We start from the raw sequence: 17,964 nt of genomic DNA on the forward strand, positions 1-17,964 counted from the left end.
TGTCGAATACAATCTACGCGCCTGACTCATCGTCATTGAAGCCTGGTTTAGGGGCTACCGGGGGAGTCCTGGATTAGGGGGTATCCGGACAGCCGGACTATATACCTCGGCCGGACTGTTGAACCATGAAGATACAAGACTCAAGACTTCGTCCCGTGTCCGGATGGGACTCTCCTTTGCTTGGAAGACAATCTTGGCGATCCGGATATTAGATCTCCTTCTTTGTAACCGACTCTGTGTAAACCCTAGCCCTCTCCGGTGTCTATATAAACTGGAGGGTTTAGTCCATAGAGGGCTAATCATAATCATCATAGGCTAGCTTCTAGGGTTTAGCCTCTACGATCTCGTGGTAGATCAACTCTTGTAATACTCATATCAACAAGATCAATCAAGCAGGAAGTAGGGTTTTACCTCCATCGAGAGGGCCCGAACCTGGGTAAAACATCGTGTCCCTTGCCTCTTATTACCATTAGTCTTAGACGCACAGATCGGGACCTCCTACCCGAGATCCGCCGGTTTTGACACTGAGACTGACATCTCCAGAGAATAACAGGGGGTGTGGGTGAGTAGAGAGAAGGCCTGGCGAGCAATGGGAGTAGGGTGGGGCGGTGAGCCCTGCGTGGTAGCACAGCCGGCCACGGGAGGTAGGAGCAGGCAACACGGCCGACGCTGGTTTGAGCGGCAGGAGCAAGAAGACCAGAGGTTGAAGAAGCACGACGACCGTTGGATGGACATCGTACGGTCAACATAGCTCGAATCGTTTATATTGACAAAGTTAACAAAGCCCTGCGTCCGCGTCAACTTAGTAGGCCCACAAGTTAGTCTCCAAATATGGTGGGACCGACCTAGCAACGGGGCTATTCGTTGTTTTTGTGTGTAATAGTTGGTGGATCCGAGCTGTCAGCGGGGTTGGATGTTTTTTTCGCGAAATACAGAGGCCCTTCCGGTGGGTCCCAGCTGTTCGGAGGAGGAATCATTATTTTGCGCGTAATAAGGAGGCACTTCCTACACGCAATTAAAAGAAGCCACTTCCTTGCGTGCGACCGTGGACCCAGCTGCCAGCTTCTGCACGTACACTCCTCTTCCGATGGATGTCGTTCGGTGACCACGTCTTGCCGAGAGCACCAAGGCGGTGGATGACGACGAGGCTAAGTAAGGGAAAGACCCGGAGCCGAGGAACACTCGGCAGTAGTTTCCCACGCTGAGTGGGTATGAGGGTTTACTTTTTCGGCCGCAGTGTGAGGCTGTCGTCGCCAAAGAATAACAAGAGGTGTGGGTGAGTAGAGGGATAGCCAGGCTAGGGATGCGAGTATGGTGGGGCCGTGAGGCCTGCCCGGCAGCATAGCCGGCTACGAGAGGCGGGAGCAGGCGGTTCCGCTGGCACTGGTTTAGGCGGCTGGAGCAGGAAGATCAGAGATTGATGAAGCATGATTGCCGTTAGATTGACATCTAATGGTCTGACGCTGGTAGAGTCGATTGTTCACTAACTTTCTTTTTTGAGAAACTTTGTGTACGCACGAACTTAGGAGGCCCACAAGTCAGCCTCCAAATTTGTGGCAGACAACATAGAGCCCATTTGCTATTTTTTTAATAATTTGCAGCCCATTTGCTAATTCTTAAGGAATTTATTACAGCCCATTTTCTGCCCAGGACCACGGTCAAAAAATTCACCTTATTTTGCATATTTTGGTGGAGTCTGAGCTGTTTTAATCCAGAAATGATAAACATTTATTTTTTAAGAACTTATTGATTTTCCAAAAAAATCATTTTGTTTCTGTAAGCAAGTAAGACGTGGGACAATTGAGTTGGTTTAAGGGAAAACCAGTGGTAAAAGAATCAGCGCTGGGAGGGAAAACAATAACAACAAAATAAGGATGTAAATATGAAAAGGGAACTTTATGTATTCTCAATATGAGAATATGTGTATATGAACTAGTAAAACTATAGGTAGATATTAGAAAACGGAAGTAGGTCATGGAATTTCAAGTGGAAAATAGAACTAGGCTGTGTGTTTGATTCAGTAAAAAAACGTCTGCGGATGTTCCAAGAAAAAATATAACTAGCGTTGGCGGGCCAGAGGCCAGTAGATACCTGCTGGATCTTTGTGCCCCGTTGTCATCATGGGTTGGGCCTGTTAAATACAAAACCAAGCCTGGGCAATCTACAACCCAGTTGAAACTTGCTCGACCTGAAAAAACAATATGCCTGCTGGATCCCAGTTATCAATCTGTACTTGTAGAATTCTCTCGTTTATTGACTACGTTGAAGACTTCATGGGTTTCACCATCTGGGACATCAGCATTATTTTTCCATCGTGATAATAAGTGCAAGCACTTGCTTGCCTACAGCCATGGACCTGCTGGTTTCATAAGGTTAGGCTTTGTATGGACAGCCATTTTGTGGTTCCATGGACGAATTTCATGCAAATCAGATGCTTTTCAGTGAAAGCGGACTAAATTCATTGCATTTTACATATTTATTTTCATTATGGAACATTTTGCATATTTCAACTAATAATAATGGACTAGGCCTTTTTTAGTCCATGGGAGGCCCTTCATGATCGAGGTCGTGACACTTAACTGTTCTGGAAGGCCCAAATCCATCGCTCCTCTCTTTTAACAATTTGCAGCTGGGCCTGGCATGTGTCGGTGTCAAAACTGGCGGATCTCGGTAGGGGGTCCCGAACTGTGTGTCTAAGGCTAATGGTAACAGGAGGCAGGGGACACAGTGTTTACCTAGGTTCAGGCCCTCTCTATGGAGGTAATACCGTACTTCCTGCTTGATTGATATTGATGATATGAGTATTACAAGAGTAGATCTACCACGAGATCGTAGAGGCTAAACCCTAGAAGATAGCCTATGATTATGATTGTTGTTGTCCTATGGACTAAACCCTCCAGTTTATATAGACATCGGAGGGGGCTAGTGTTACAACAGAGTTGGTTATAGAGAAGGAAATCTACATATGCAAATTGCCAAGCTTGCCTTCCACGCAAAGGAGAGTCCCACCCGGACACAGGACGAAGTCTTCAGTCTTGTATCTTCATAGTCCAACAGTCCGGTATAAGCATATAGTCCGGCTGTCCGAGGACCCCCTAATCCTGGACTCCCTCAGTACCCCCGAATCAGGCTTCAATGACAATGAGTCTGGCGCGTAGATTGTCTTCGGCATTGCAAGGCGGTTTCCTTCTCCGAATACTCCAGAGTACCTGTTGTAGCGAGCAGTGTCTGGCTTCCCATTTATTGTTACACTCATCGGCTTCCGTACCTTAATAATGTCAGTCTCCACTTGTCGAGCGAATGCGAGAAGTCGGGGCATTTTTACACTTGCCACCCTGACCATCTAAATAAATCGTCTATTAAAGAGACGGGGATCCTCAGATCCAAATCTCACCATCTCCCCCAAGCGAGGATTCATCAAAGCGAGCCCGAAAAAACAATCCCGTCATGGCCGGCCACCGCAGCTCCACCTCTCGCTCCCATAGCGCTAAGCCAGGTGATTGGGCGAAGTGTACCATATCACACGGCCAATTGGTGGAGTTTCAAACCCAGGGGTTTCTCCCACATGCATATCTTGTCCCCATCTGAGCCAGATTAGCCACTTACGATGGCGGGGAGCAAGCAGAGTGTTTCCCCAACCCATCCAGGGGGAGCGAGTATGCCTTGTCCCTTACTTGCTGAGGGGCCTCGGATTTCCAATCCATCTGTTCCTCCGCGGGCTCCTGGAGTATTACGGCCTCCAGCTACACAACTTCACTCCTGCCTCCATCCTACACATCGCAGGTTATGTCGCCCTTTGTGAGCTATTTCTGGGATGCGAAGCTCATTTCGAGCTATGGAAGAGGCTGTTCTGCCTCGTCCATCGCAATCAGGAGGGATCAATATAACTAGTGGGCGGAGCCGAAATATGGCGCATTGCCGGGACCGGATACCTGTCCAGCACTCCGAAGAAGACATCTGAAGATTGGCCTTCGGAGTGGTTTTATATAGAGGACGTCTCCCTTCCAAACCCTATCCGGATGGGTCTTCCTGAGTTCACCAATGCCCCATTGAAGAAACATCGTAGCTGGCGTCCCCGGAGCCCCCAGGAGGAAGATAGAAGAGAGGTCCTTTATCTGATGGGCAGGATAACGCTGGCCAAATCTGGATTGACAATAATTGAGGTTATGTCAATATGCATAATGCGGGTGGTGTAACCACTCCAGTATCGGGGGCATCCCATGTGGGACTTCAATGAAGAAGACGATGCCACACGCTGCGGTCGGAAAGGTCCGGACTCTGCCAGCGCTCTGGCAAAAATATTGTCCAATTTGTATAAAAGGAGAAGAAGAGGAGTTCATCCGCATTAAGCCACGGGATGGATTTTCCATGTACAACCCCGCTAGCTGGGTGAGTTGCCATCTTTTACTCAACTCTATTCATTCCCGCAGTCTTTCATCACAAATATTTACTTTGCTAGTCCATAACAGGAACTGTGAAAGGCTGTGAGGGAGGTCCACAGCCCGCCTCCACAGCCAGAGGACCACAACCAGGCCCTCGACCTCGGAGTTGAAGAAGATCCGGACATATTTGTGGAGCTCGTCGACAGGATGTTTTACCAGGCAAGCTGTAACGGTGCCTTGGTGGCTCTTATTGCTGACTATCCTGGCCTACTCCCTGCATCATATGTAAGTAAAACCAGAGTCCTAACTTCCAAGAAGGATCCCTTCTTTACACCTCACCCACCGCACATGTATTGTGCTTTATAGGGAAGGCCATTGGATCGCCGTGCTGAACCCGCGGCGTTCCACCAACAAGGGGCGCCCAAGCCGGGTAGGCTTAAAAGGAAGGCGGTCAGGACCGAGACGCCATCGAAGAGGTATGATTTAAAACCTGCTTCGTGATTATCATATTTAAAATATAACAATGTCCATTGTGCCCTGGCAGAAAGAGCACTTGCTGGACTATGTCCGGAGATCCTGCCGCCCACGCCTCTACCAGCCGGACTCCAGAACCGGCCTCAAGGGTGGAGGCTAACATGGGGATAATGTCGGATGGTCTTCCTATAGAGGATGCAGATAGAATATCCGCTACCAATTCCGAAGTGGAGAGCGCTATGAATCATCAACGTCGGTGGGCCGCACTCCGCGACCCTAATTTCTCCGAAGAGGCGTTCAATGCCTTCAACTCGGGAGACGCGTACATTCGAGCTGCTCAAAATGGGCTTGCTAGAGCCACCAACCAATATTTAAAAGATATTTGGGTAAGAAAATTCTGATAATTATGTATATCAGTAGCCCCTGAGACTTGAAACAGTTGGCACAACTGATTTAAGGATCATTGTATGAATAGGTTCTTACGGAGAAGAACACCCATTTGTCTCAAGAGCTGGAGGAGTGCAAAGCCCGGCTAAGGGCCGCAACTGCCGAAATGAAGGAATCCAAAAAGGCCTCATCTGGTAATATTTTTCTTGATCAATAAAAAACGTAATTAATTACGTGTACCATTTAGTATTTGGCAAGTTTGCAGATCTAACAATAGATTCCGCAGGTAATCCCGAAGTGAATCCGGAGATCCTACAAGAGGATAAACAATGAGCGCAATGACAACTAGAGGCCGGCGAGCGTGTAATACACGGGTCCGGCGAGAGAAAAACGATCTCTAGGATGCCAATACCCGGCTGTGCATTGAATTAAAAGATGTTTGGGCCCAGCTTGCGGACTCCGTAAAGGAGAATAGGAGGCTTCAACGTGGCATTTTTAGTATGTGCTCAAATGAACCTTTATATAGTTCGGCGAAGAAACGGGCTAACAGAGTTATGTCTGCAGGTATATTAATTGGTCCTCCTGAAGAGGAGATGCCAGGATCGTCAGGCGATCTTCTGCAAGAGCTTTCGCAACTGCACGAACAAGTTCGGCAGGTGATGCAAGGTATTGCCAAGGCCTTGTGGCCGTTCGACTCCCTGCGAGGAAGCATTGGGGAGCTTGTACAGCTTCTCAAGGAAGCGCGGCGGCGCTTCCAATTATGGAAGATATCGGCCTGCCGACAAGGTGCGAGGGAAGCTTGGGCCATGGTGAAAACACGATACACCAAGGTTGATCCGAATCACATGGCCCTGGTCGGACCTGTAGGGTTAGATGGGAAAGAGATTCCCGTTAGTCTGGCATATGACCAGGTAGGATTAGCCGCAAAGTATTCCCAACAGGATTGTAGGATAGACAGCCTGTTGGATGGCCTAGAAAAGAAGCGTGTGGGTCTTAGTGACCGTCTACTTCAATTGACATATTTTGTCCCTAGCCGGATTGTAAATCATTTGTCATGGCGGACCTTTTCGCTTCGGCCTCCAAACCAGACAGTCCGGAGTGTTTCCGAATACCCACTCAGTTATGTAAACCGGGGAACGCATGGAAACCAGGCGTAGGGGTCATTAGTGCTTGAACAGACAAGTACCCAACTAGCTATGTTATATTACATGGATAGTAAGAAACATCTTCCATGGAGAATAGTTCTGTTAAGGGTTCCTTTCCCTGGGTACGCATGCATTAATGTGCATGTCCGAACTGCGAACAAAGACGTAGTGTATGAAACATCTAGGGGTTTGTATTGTTAGAGGTAAGAAACATCTTTAGTTCACCGACCGAATATTCCCTTAAGAATGCTAGCTTTCGGCTTCACCCAGTCTGAAGTACACGTCCCGCGGACCCAGCAGTAACAATCGCAGAGGTGCTCCCCTTATGCCCTAGCCGAACTAACGGGAACGCAGGGCATAAATACAGGAGCCAGGCAACCCAGCTTGGCCAAAACTTAAGTCATGTCGATGCATATAATGGTGAAGAAAGGTACATATGGAAAAGTGACACATATGTAGTGGGCAAGAAGCCCAAAAGATAATTATACTAAGCTTCTGTATAAGAAGCCCCCAGGTATAGTGAGCGTGCATACTTAAGGATTTAGCGCGTCAAGAGTGTGTAGTCGAGTCACACTTAAAGCTTCAGAGCTATAAAAGGAAAGAGAGAGGATATAAATAATAATGAAAAAGGGCGGAGGGAAGGAGACGAACACAGAATTTGGCGCTAGGCGTAGAATCTTCAGAATCTAGCCGCGTTCCGTGGGTTCGACTCGAGTCGATTATCTGATGCATCACGCAGGCGGTACGCTCCTCTGGTGAGAACTTCATCAATGATGAAGGGACCCTCCCTCTTGGGCTTGAGCTTGTCCTTTTTATTCTCCGGTAGGCGTAGAACGAGTTCGCCAACGTTATAAGTTTGGGCCCTTACTTCTCTGCTTTGATATCTTCGAGCCTGTTGCTGATAGAATGCGGAACAGGCTTTTGCAACGTCCCGCTCCTCCTCCAGGACATCTAGACTGTCCTGCCGATCAAGCTCGGCTTCTATCTCTTCGTACATGCACACTCGAGGTGAGTCATGAATGATGTCACAGGGCAATACCGCCTCTGCGCCGTACACCATGAAGAATGGTGTGTACCCGGTAGGGCGATTTGGCGTGGTCTGAAGCCCCCATAGTACGGTGTTGAGCTCCTCGACCCAGTGCGTGTCTGATTACTTCAAGGATCGCACTAGTCTGGGTTTGATGCCGCCCATAATAAGACCCTTTGCTCGTTTGACTTGACCGTTTGTTTGTGGGTGATAGACGGAGGCGTAATCGAGCTTAATGCCCATGTTGCCGCACAAAGTTTTCACGTCATCGGCTATGAAGTTGGAGCCATTATCGGTGATGATGCTGTGGGGGACACCATAACGGTGTACAACCCCTGATATGAAGTCTATCACTAGTCTGGATTCGCCCGTTTTGACTGGTTTGGCCTCTATCCATTTGGTGAGTTTATCCACCATGACCAACAAGTATTTTTTTCTTATGGCTTCCTCCTTTAAGGGGTCCGACCATATCGAGCCCCCAGACCGCAAAGGGCCAAGTTATGGGGATTGTTTGGAGAGCGGTAGGTGGCATATGGCTTTGGTTGGCGAAGAGCTGGCAACCGACGCAATGTTGGACGAGGTCCTGTGCGTCTGCTCGAGCTGTCGGCCAATAGAAACCTGTCCGGAAGGCCTTGCTTACAAGGGCCCAAGCTGCGGCGTGGTGGCCGCTGAGTCGAGCATGAATTTTGGCCAATAGCTGCCGCCCTTCCTCTTTGGAGATACATCTTTGAAGTACTCCGGTAGCGCTTTTCTTATAAAGCTCTCCCTCATGGACCTTGTAGGCTTTAGAGCGCCGCACAATGCAACGTGCCTCATTTTGGTCCTAGGGGAGTTCTTACCTATTTAGGTAGGCTAAGAAGGGTTCGGTCCAGGGGGCGATGATAGCCATGATTACGTGGGTCGAGGGTGTTCTTTCGGTGGCGGAGCCTCCGATTATGTCAGACTGTTCGGTATCTGGGGTTGTGGTCGGATCCGGACTAGTATTGCCGGTCTCCCCTTGCCACACCATGGATGGATTGAACAGCCTTTCCAAGAAGATGTTAGGTCAGACGGGGTCGCGCTTAGAGCCGATGCGGGCAAGGATATCTGCCGCTTGATTGTTTTCTTGGACCACATGATGAAATTCGAGCCCCTCGAACCGAGCTGACATCTTGAGGACGGCATTGCGGTAAGCCGCCATTTTCTGGTCCTTGGCGTCGAAGTGTCCATTTATTTGTGATATTGCGAGGTTCGAGTCCCCATGCACTTCTAGGCGTTGGATGCCCATGGAGACTACCATCCGAAGACCGTGCAACAGAGCCTCATATTCGGCTGCATTGTTGGAGTCTGTGTATAGTATTTGGAGTACGTATTGGACTGTATATCCGGTGGGGGATGTCAGGACAACGCCCGGTCCCAGACCAGCCAGCATCTTAGAGCCGTCAAAGTGCATGATCCAATTGGAGTATGCGCCGTACTCTTTAGGGAGTTCGGCTTCTGTCCATTCGACGACAAAGTCAGCCAGTACTTGCGACTTAATGGCTCATCGTGGTTTATATATGATGTCAAACAGGAGGAGCTCAATGGACCACTTAGCAATCCGGCCCGTGGCATCGCAGTTATTTATTATATCGTTGAGTGGTACTTCACAGGCCATCGTGATTGAACACTCGTGAAAGTAGTGTCATAATTTCTGGTGACATAAACACCACGTATGCTATCTTTTGATAATGTGGGTACCGTGACTTGCATGGTGTGAGGACAGTGGATACATAGTACACTGGCTTTTGAAGCGGGAACTTATGTCCGTCCTCCTCTCCTTCGACGACGAGCATTGCGCTTACAACTTGATGTGTTGTAGCTATATATAACATCATAGGTTCGCCAATGTTCGGTGCGACCAGGATTGGGTTGCTGGCCAAGAGATCCTTTATTTCTTCCAGTCCGTCCGTAGCCGCATCCTTCCACTCGAAGTGTTTGGTGTGTCGAAGAAGGTGATAAAGAGGCAATGCCTTTTCTCCCAGCCGGGAGATAAAGCGGCTTAGGGCAGCCACGCATCCAGTTAATTTCTGGATTTGTTTGAGGTCTGTTGGGGTACCAGCTATGACAAAGCTCGGATTTTAGCTGGGTTTGCTTCAATTCCTCTATTGGAGACGATGAAGCCCAGGAGCTTTCCGGCGGGAACACCGAAAATGCATTTTTCCAAATTAAGCTTGATGTCATATGTTCGGAGGTTGTCGAACATGAGCCTCAGGTCATCTATAAAAGATTCGACGTGTCTGGTCTTGATGACCACGTCGTCCACGTATGCCTCAACTGTTTTGCCAATTTGTTTTTCCAGGCATGTCTGAATCATGCGTTGGTAGGTTGCACCGCTGTTCTTGAGCTCGAAAGGCATGGTGTTGAAATAGAAAGGGTCGTATGGAGTGATGAATGTCGTTGCGGCTTGATCGGACTCCGCCATCTTAATTTGATGGTATCCGGAGTATGCGTCGAGGAAGCACAATGAGTCGTGTCCTGCGGTAGCATCGATGATTTGATCGATGTGAGGGAGAGGGAAGGGGTCCTTGGGGCAAGCCTTATTGAGGTCTTTGAAATCGACATAGAGGCGCCATGATTTATCCTTCTTCGGTGCCATCACTAGGTTTACTAGCCAGTCCGGGTGTTTTATTTCCTTGATGAATCCGGCTTCGAGTAACTTGGTTAGCTCCTCTCCCATAGCTTGTCGTTTGGGTTCTGGAAAGCGTCGTAGTGTTTGCTTGACCGGCTTGTATCCCTTCAATATGTTGAGGCTATGCTCGGCCATCCTGCGTGGGATCCTTGGCATATCTGAGGGGTGCCAGGCGAAGATGTCCCAATTCTCGCGTAAGAACACCCGCAATGCGGCGTCGATTGTGGGGTTCAGTTGTGCCCCAATGGATGATGTTTTTGTAGAGTCCGTTGGGTGGACTTGGAACTTGACTATTTCGTCCGCTGGTTTGAAGGAGGTGGACTTGGATCGTTTATCGAGTATCACGTCCTCCCTGTCCACTATGGAGCGCATCGCAGTTAGTTCTTCGGCCGTGAGGGCTTCGGATAATGCCTCAAGGGCCAGGGCGACTGTTTTCTTTTCAGCGCGGAGTGCTATTCCAGATCACTAGTAGAGTGATGATTCTGTTGGGCCCGGGCATCTTGAGCTTCATGTACCCATAATGGGGTATAGCTTGGAAGCTCGCGAATGAGTCCCATCCTAAAAGGGCGTCGTATCCACTACTGAACGGGGCCACTTGGAATGTTATCTCTTCGGAACTGTAATTCTCCGGCGTGCCGAATACCACATCGAGTGTGATTTTTCCCGCACATCATGCCTCCCGACTAGGGATAATTCCTCTGAAGGTCGTGCTGCTTTGCTCAATGCGGCTCTTGTCTATTTCCACTTTGTTGAGAGTTTAATTGTAGATGAGATTTAATCCACTGCCACCGTCCATGAGCACTTCAGTAAGCCGGAAGCCATCCACAATTGGACTAAGGACCAAAGCGGCTGGTGCTCGGACAGTTCGGAATTGAGGTTCGTCACTCGCATTGAAGATTATGGCCATGACATTCCATGGATTTATTGCTGCAACGTGGCAGACTTCGGTGAGGCCGCGGAGTGCTCTCTTGCGCCTGTTATTTGAGGTGAAAGTCTCGAAGACTGTCAAGACTGTATTGTTGTTTTCTGCGGGATGATGCTCTGCGGTATCGTTAATAAGGAGATCCTCGCCACTTTTGGCCACCTGCCGAAGTATCCAACATGCTCTAAGGCTGTGTGTTGGTATGGTATCCGGTGTGGTGTGAATTTTGCATGGCCCATTGAGCCATCCCTCCAATATGGTTCCACGCCCTGTAGTTGGCTTTGGTTTCTTTGTAATTGGATCGGGTGGCTTGCGAGAGTGCACCCTTTTAGTTCGGATGGGGGTTTTAGCGAGAGCCGGAGGATACCAGAATTTTGCTTGGGTTTTCTAGGCGCTTTCCAACGCACAGTACTTCTGTACTATGGCCGCCAAGTCAGCGAAGTGTGATATGTCACGGCGACTTATAGCGTTGAGGATTCCCTTGTCCGTGGAATTTTTGTAAAAGAATGAGATTGCGTCTTCCTCGTGACAATCCTTGACCTTGCTCATTACAAGGAGGAATCTGGCCCAAAAGTGATGTACTGTCTCTTGGGATTGTTGTCTAATGTGGGAAAGATCGCTTGTATCTGGGTGGGTGGGTGGATTTATGTCCAAATCCTGACCCGATCTAAGACCCAAGGGCCGAGGAACTTCTGAACTTGGCAGTTCAGGTTCCGAGATGTTGCCCAATTTTTCTGGCCCGCTCTCTGATTCTAAGTTCAGAGTTTGGGCCATGTCCTCCCGCAAACGGGTATCCGGCTCGGAGAGCTCGGTAATCCGGACATAGTTCGTCCTCAAAATAGAGGAAGAATCGCTGCATTGCTCCTCCACCACCGCTATTTGATGGGTGACCGGCGGAGAGTTAATCTCTCCTTGATCGGGTTTAAGCCCAATCCGATCATAGTACATAGCGACTCCCAAGACGGCGATGCGATCCAAGAGCTTGCTCAACGACGAAAGTTCCATTGGATCCATCTGCTCGGCGTATTCCGAGCTGACGTGGAGGCTCTTTTTGATGACCCGAGAAGTCATCGTCGGCGCGACGGCCGAACGGGTGGTCATGATGAAGCCGCCCAGTCAGAGGTTTTGGCCTAAAGCCGGGGCTCCTCCGGAGGTGATGTTGTCCTTGATAACAAGGCGAGCCATCAAACTTTCTTCGACGTCATAGTGGAACTCCCAATGAAAGCACCAATGTCGGTGTCAAAACCGGCAGATCTCGGGTAGGGGGTCCTGAACTGTGCGTCTAAGGCTAATGGTAATAGGAGGCGGGGGACACAATGTTTATCCAGGTTCGGGCCCTCTCTATGGAGGTAATACCCTACTTCCTGCTTGATTAATCTTGATGATATGAGTATTACAAGAGTAGATCTACCATGAGATCGTAGAGGCTAAACCCTAGAAGCTAGCCTATGATTATGATTGTTGTTGTCCTATGGACTAAACCCTCTGGTTTATACAGACACCGGAGGGGGCTAGGGTTACAACAGAGTCGGTTACAGAGAAGGAAATCTACATATCCGAATTGCCAAGATTGCCTTCCATGCAAAGGAGAGTCCCACCCGGACACGGGACGAAGTCTTCAGTCTTGTATCTTCATAGTCCAACAGTCCGACATAAGCATATAGTCCGGCTGTCTGAGGACCACCTAATCCTGGACTCCCTCAGCATGCCACAGCCTAGTTCCGACGTGCTGCGTCCAACTATCAGCCTGTGAACCCAGATGGATCCCCTGTGTGCTTCGAAGATGTAAAAAAATTGGAGAACTAGGAATTCGAACGACAGGTGCTTATGCTACCCATCAAATAAAAATCAGGTGCCTGAAAATTCGTATTGAAACAAATGATTCAGCTTTATATCCACGTCGACCCTCGATATGATGGTTGGAAGCAAATGCCAAGTTCATACCGAATGATCGTTAACAACAATACCAACTTGTAGACGACCAGGTAGTACAAGTACCAATACCAAACTAACTTATAATATTTTTAGTCCCGGCCCTAGTGTTTGTCTGGTAGAAAATCTTGCAGAGGACCAGCTCCCGCTCCTTGTCTTGCTCCAGGTCACCAAGGTGGTACTGGTGCACCACCCAGTTGGTCCTCTGCTGGTCGAAGTTCTTGTTGGTGTGCATCACCAGAACCTTGTTGCTACCCGTCTGCTGGCCGTTGACCATCACCGGCAAGGTATTGCCGGTCTTGTGCCACATCGCGTGCATGACGCACTCCGACTATATCTTGCGACGCATCCACGTGCCCCTTTTGAATGCCCTAGAGTTGCTCTGGAAGAAATGCTTGCTTAGGCCACTCGGTGTGATACCTGCAGTATTGTCGAATAGAGGTTTTAGTGTACGTAGTTGGCATTTTCATAACATCTTTGGCATGTTGCAGTCACTTGTTTCACTTTTTATTAATAGTCAATTTGTAATTGCTTCACTAGGTCTGCGTCTAAATAAATAGAGCTATAAACAAAGGAATATGTTTGTGCGGGTAGAAGGCCGATCGGTGTCTCACCTAGAAGTTTTTCAGGATGGGTGTAGCATAAGACGTGCTCGTTGTCGATGGTTGGTATGAACAAATCGATGAGAGGGTGAGATCTCGCACTGTCAGCACTCACTTTGGCCACAAGGTGCTCGATCAGATACTGATACGCAGGATCGAATTTGATGCCAGCCGGATGGATGTTTTCATAAGGAAGCCATCGAAGGCTTTCCACAAATTGAGATTTGGCCGTGGAAGGATCGAATTGTATCCGAGGAACAGGGGGATACAAAAAAGTAATAAGAGAAATGCAAACACCAATCAATCGTATCGGTCTTATTGAAGAATTTGGAATGAAAAGAGGAGTAATGCTTCCTAGCACCGGCCAATCCTTCTTGGACTTGCATCGGTTAATTCTAGTTATATGGTATTCAATGTATGATCAATCGACTGTTTTAAGTGAATGATAAAAGATTTCGACAGATAAGTGGTACTCCAAATCTGAAGTCCACAATACCCGAACACGCTAGGACTCTTGTGTCACCTCACGCACAGCATGTTGTCACGTCAATTCGATGTGAGGACATGATGAATAATTTGACCAACGTATACTAGTACTACTACTGTACTACTTACTAGTCGTATTTAGTGTCACATTTCAACCATAGGTTTGACTAACAAAATGTCAATGCATGTCACCGAAAATTATACCATTGAAAAATATGTTCAAATACGAATTAAACGATATAATTTTTTTGTGACATGCATTAACATTTAGTTAGTTAAATTTATGGTCAAAACTTGACACAAATTACGAAGGGGACCAATAAGCTAGGAGGGAGGTAGTAGTAGTACGAGTAGCGCAATATATATACCGGTCTATTCTGCTAATATTAGCAGAATAGTTATGCTCATAACACTTCCGCACTGCACGCTCAACGCGAGAGCACTGCACTTTCTTTAGCAAGAGCACTGCACTACAAAGACTAGTGAACTTCGTGTCGGAAAAAACTGCACGCAATGTTTTTTTGCTATCTTTTTTGCTCTGGTTTTTTAACCATTTATCGGAACGAGACGTGTAATATACCACAGAGAAGCTATGGATTAGGCACAACTTCGCCATGTTGAACACTTTTAGAGATTCTTTACGGTTTAATAGCAATTTTGAAAATGGTGCAGCGCACGACGAGTGGCAGCGAGTGTTTTTTTGCGTTTTTTTTTCTAAACTGCTCGTCGAAATGAAGCAAATGATACACCATTGGAAATATATTGTCGAGCCGCATATTTTTCATATGTATTATTTTCTCTAATTCGTTACAGTTTAAGAGCAATTTTAAATTTAGTAAATCGCAGAATTCTGTTTTTTCGAATTTTTAGCAATTTTTGTACTATTTTCGCTCTAGTTTTTGAACCGTTTGTTCAAACGAGGCATGTAATATGCCGATGGAAATCCATGAACGAGGCGCAACTTTCATATGTTGAAATGTTTTTTAGATTCCTTATGGTTTTTAGTTAATTTGGAAAATCGTGCGGCTGACGATAAGAGGCAGCGGCCGTTTTTCATGAAATTTTCACAAACCGCAGGTCGAAATAAATCAAATTATACGCCGTTGGAAAGATATCAACGAGGCGCAACTTTTTCATGTAGAACACTTCCGCTAGTTCCTTACAGTTTAAGAGCATTTTCTATTTTACTGAAATGCGGACACTCTGTTTTTTCGCGACATCAAAATCGTTGTTTGTATTGCATCAGACAGAAAACCACACTGCTTGAGACTAAAAACACACTTCATTAGACGGACAAGTGCATTGCATGATTTTTTTTGTGGGACGAAAATTTTCTCAAACGAGGTAGCAAACCGCACTGCTTTAAACTAAAAACCGCACTTCATCAAACGGACAAATGCACTGCATGATTTCTTTTTTGTGGGACAAAAATTTTCCCAAACGAGGTAGAGTGCACTTCATGTCAAGGGTTGGTGAACCACAATAATATGAAAAGTGAACCTCGAGACTACCGTAAACGGGTCGCGACACTAACGAGAGTGAACCACAAGACTCCTTGAAGTGGGCTGCATCAATCCATTTTTCTCTTGAAAATGAACCACTAATTCTTGCTGAAAAGAGCTTCCCAACAAATAACTTTTTACATGCAATACATCATATACCAACCAGAACATTCGATACACATAAAAATCCATAGACAGCAAACTAAACTGCATGCCCGCTTGCACCGAGCAGCAAGCCACACACACCGCACTGCATCACGGTATTGCACGCGTGCAGACTGCACCACCGACGACAAGGTGCAACATGCAACAAGCCAGAGTGTCCAGGCTACCATGGCGACTACAAGCAGGAGCTGGCTGAACCTCACGGCCGTGCCAGCCGAACTACACAGAGAGATTTAACAAATTGCATTAGAAACTGAATTCACCCAAATCAATAGCAAAAATCTAAAAAATATACAAAAATATATTTTTGTGAGCTGCGAGCGCCTGTGAGCTGCAAACACCATTCGATGCGAGCGACTTTGTTGTTTGGCTGCCGCCGTCATTCACACACACATACACGAACTCGCTTGGGAGCGTACTGTAGCACAACCACATGACCGCCTACGGCAAATGGTATTTTCCATCTTGTGGGCTTTATGTCGCTGGCCAGTGGATCCACTCCCGCACTGAAACATCTTGCACAACCAGCTGCACTTCACCGAGGACCCAAGCGAACCGCCCTGCACAAGCAAGCAAAAAATATGAATAACATTTTTCACCTAAAAATATGAATAACACAGAAAAAAAACATCAAGGGCATCGATAGATGAACCGCATGGCCGATCGAGCCGAACTTCACTGAATCACCGATCAACAAAGATACCAAAACCGCAACGAGGCTAGTTCAGAAAAAGAAAAGAGAAACTACGACGGGGCACAATCTGAAACTACAGGACCGTGATATCCAGAGGCAGAAGCGCCACCACAAACTCTCCTGCTGCTCCCACCGAAGTAGTAGCCGCCGCCATCCTTCTCTCTACCAACAAGTGAGCCGCGAAGTGGTAGAAGAGAACTGCAGATCCCATCATGGAAAGGACCAGGCGGAGAGGAATCAACCGCGGGCAAGCGGTCGCCAGGGAGGTGGGTGTGGGGGGTGGGGGGCGAACCACACCACCAGTGGGAAGGCAGGGAGCGCCGCACTGCATGCCCTCGTGGAGCCGGACTGCGCCTCTGCTCGTCGGGCATCGTTGTCAGGGAAGTCCACGGTGGACGGTGCGTGGGGTGCGGGAGCCCGGCCATAGAGTGGAGGGCAGAGAGCTCGACACCGCCGTAGAGGAAGGAGCTGCAGGAGGATCTCGCTGTATCCGTCTCCAGGAAGGCATGGGAGGAGAGAGGTGGCGGATCTTGCTGGATCCATGACCGGCTATCATGGGAAAAGGGAGGTGTAGGAGGATCCAGCCGGCGGGCAGGCACGGGAGGACGGAGGTGGAGGAGCATCCGGCCGGATTCGTCGCCGGGCAGGCACAGTAGGAGGGAGTGGAGGAGGGTCCTGCCGGATCCGTCGCCTGGCAGGCACGGGATGATGGGGGTGGAGGTGGATGATGGGGGCGGTGGTGGTGTCGGGTTGGCGCAAGAAAAGGGGTCGCCGTGGGTGTCAGATTGATGTGGGAGGGCGCCATGGCCGGCGTCGCAAGAGAAGGCGGGAGGGTGAGCACGGGTTGGAGGCAGGGCGGCACACGTTGGGGCCAGCGGTGCAGGGAAGGCGGTTGGAAGGGGCACGCCGGTGACGGTTGGGGGAGGTAGGTGAGGAGGTGTGGGAGGAAGGTAGGAGGAGGTGGGGTTCGTGCGCCGGGGGGATGGGGGTAGGGCAGAATTAGGGCTGGGCATATAACCCGAAAACTGATGTGCCGAACCGAATTAACCGGCACCGAAGCCGAATACACCGAAACCGAGTACTTCAGTGGTAAGTTCGGTTTGCATAAGTTGAAAATCGAACTAAGTTCGGTGAATTCGGGTTTATCCCTCGGGTACCCGAGCAGACCGAAAACCGAGTAAATAGAGGTCCGACCTGCGTTCCTGTTACTACTCTCATATGAACATGGACTCTATTTTCTATCCCCTATCTGACAAAAGTGTGAGCCCCACAGCCGCATCGGGAAGAGACGAACATAACCCAGTGAACCGCTGCTGCCGCTATAAATTTTGTGTAAAAAGGAGAAGTACAAGTACTACCTCTGCTTAATTTTTTGTGCATGGAGTACTTTATCTAGTTAGCCGCCGGCCGCCAGTGCTAATTGTACAGAGTAATAAAGTTTCGCTCGGAATAATAAGACGGAGTAGCCAAGGAGACTAGCCTTTAGACTTTAGTAGTAGCTAGCTAGTAGGCATGAGCTACACGCACTGTACATTCAGAATAAAGTAGTGACTGCTGCTACTACAGCTAAAACATAGGGATTTCAGTACATCTCGG

The 17,964-nt window shown here is 48.3% G+C and overlaps 1 protein-coding gene across 1 annotated transcript; it reads right to left on the minus strand.

Moving 5' to 3' along the window:
- Positions 1-15,591: 15,591 nt before the first annotated feature.
- On the minus strand, positions 15,592-17,334 carry LOC119323539. Its single transcript, XM_037597222.1, has 2 exons — positions 16,451-17,334; positions 15,592-16,234 (listed from the first exon to the last, which is right to left on the minus strand). The coding sequence occupies exons 1-2, from the start codon at positions 16,989-16,991 to the stop codon at positions 16,149-16,151; spliced, it is 627 nt and encodes a 208-aa protein (XP_037453119.1). The 5' UTR covers positions 16,992-17,334; the 3' UTR covers positions 15,592-16,148.
- Positions 17,335-17,964: the final 630 nt, after the last annotated feature.

Source organism: Triticum dicoccoides, chromosome 6B (assembly GCF_002162155.2).
Source record: "Triticum dicoccoides isolate Atlit2015 ecotype Zavitan chromosome 6B, WEW_v2.0, whole genome shotgun sequence".
NCBI classification, from domain to species: Eukaryota; Viridiplantae; Streptophyta; class Magnoliopsida; order Poales; family Poaceae; genus Triticum; species Triticum dicoccoides.

Excerpts from the sequence above, each read along its gene's own strand:
- LOC119323539 (XM_037597222.1), bottom strand. The coding sequence starts at position 16,991 with ATGCTCCTCCACCTCCGTCCTCCCGTGCCTGCCCGCCGGCTGGATCCT. Across the intron at positions 16,235-16,450 it reads TTCTGCCTCTGGATATCACG|GGCGGTTCGCTTGGGTCCTC; the intron begins GTCCTGTAGTTT and ends TTGCTTGTGCAG.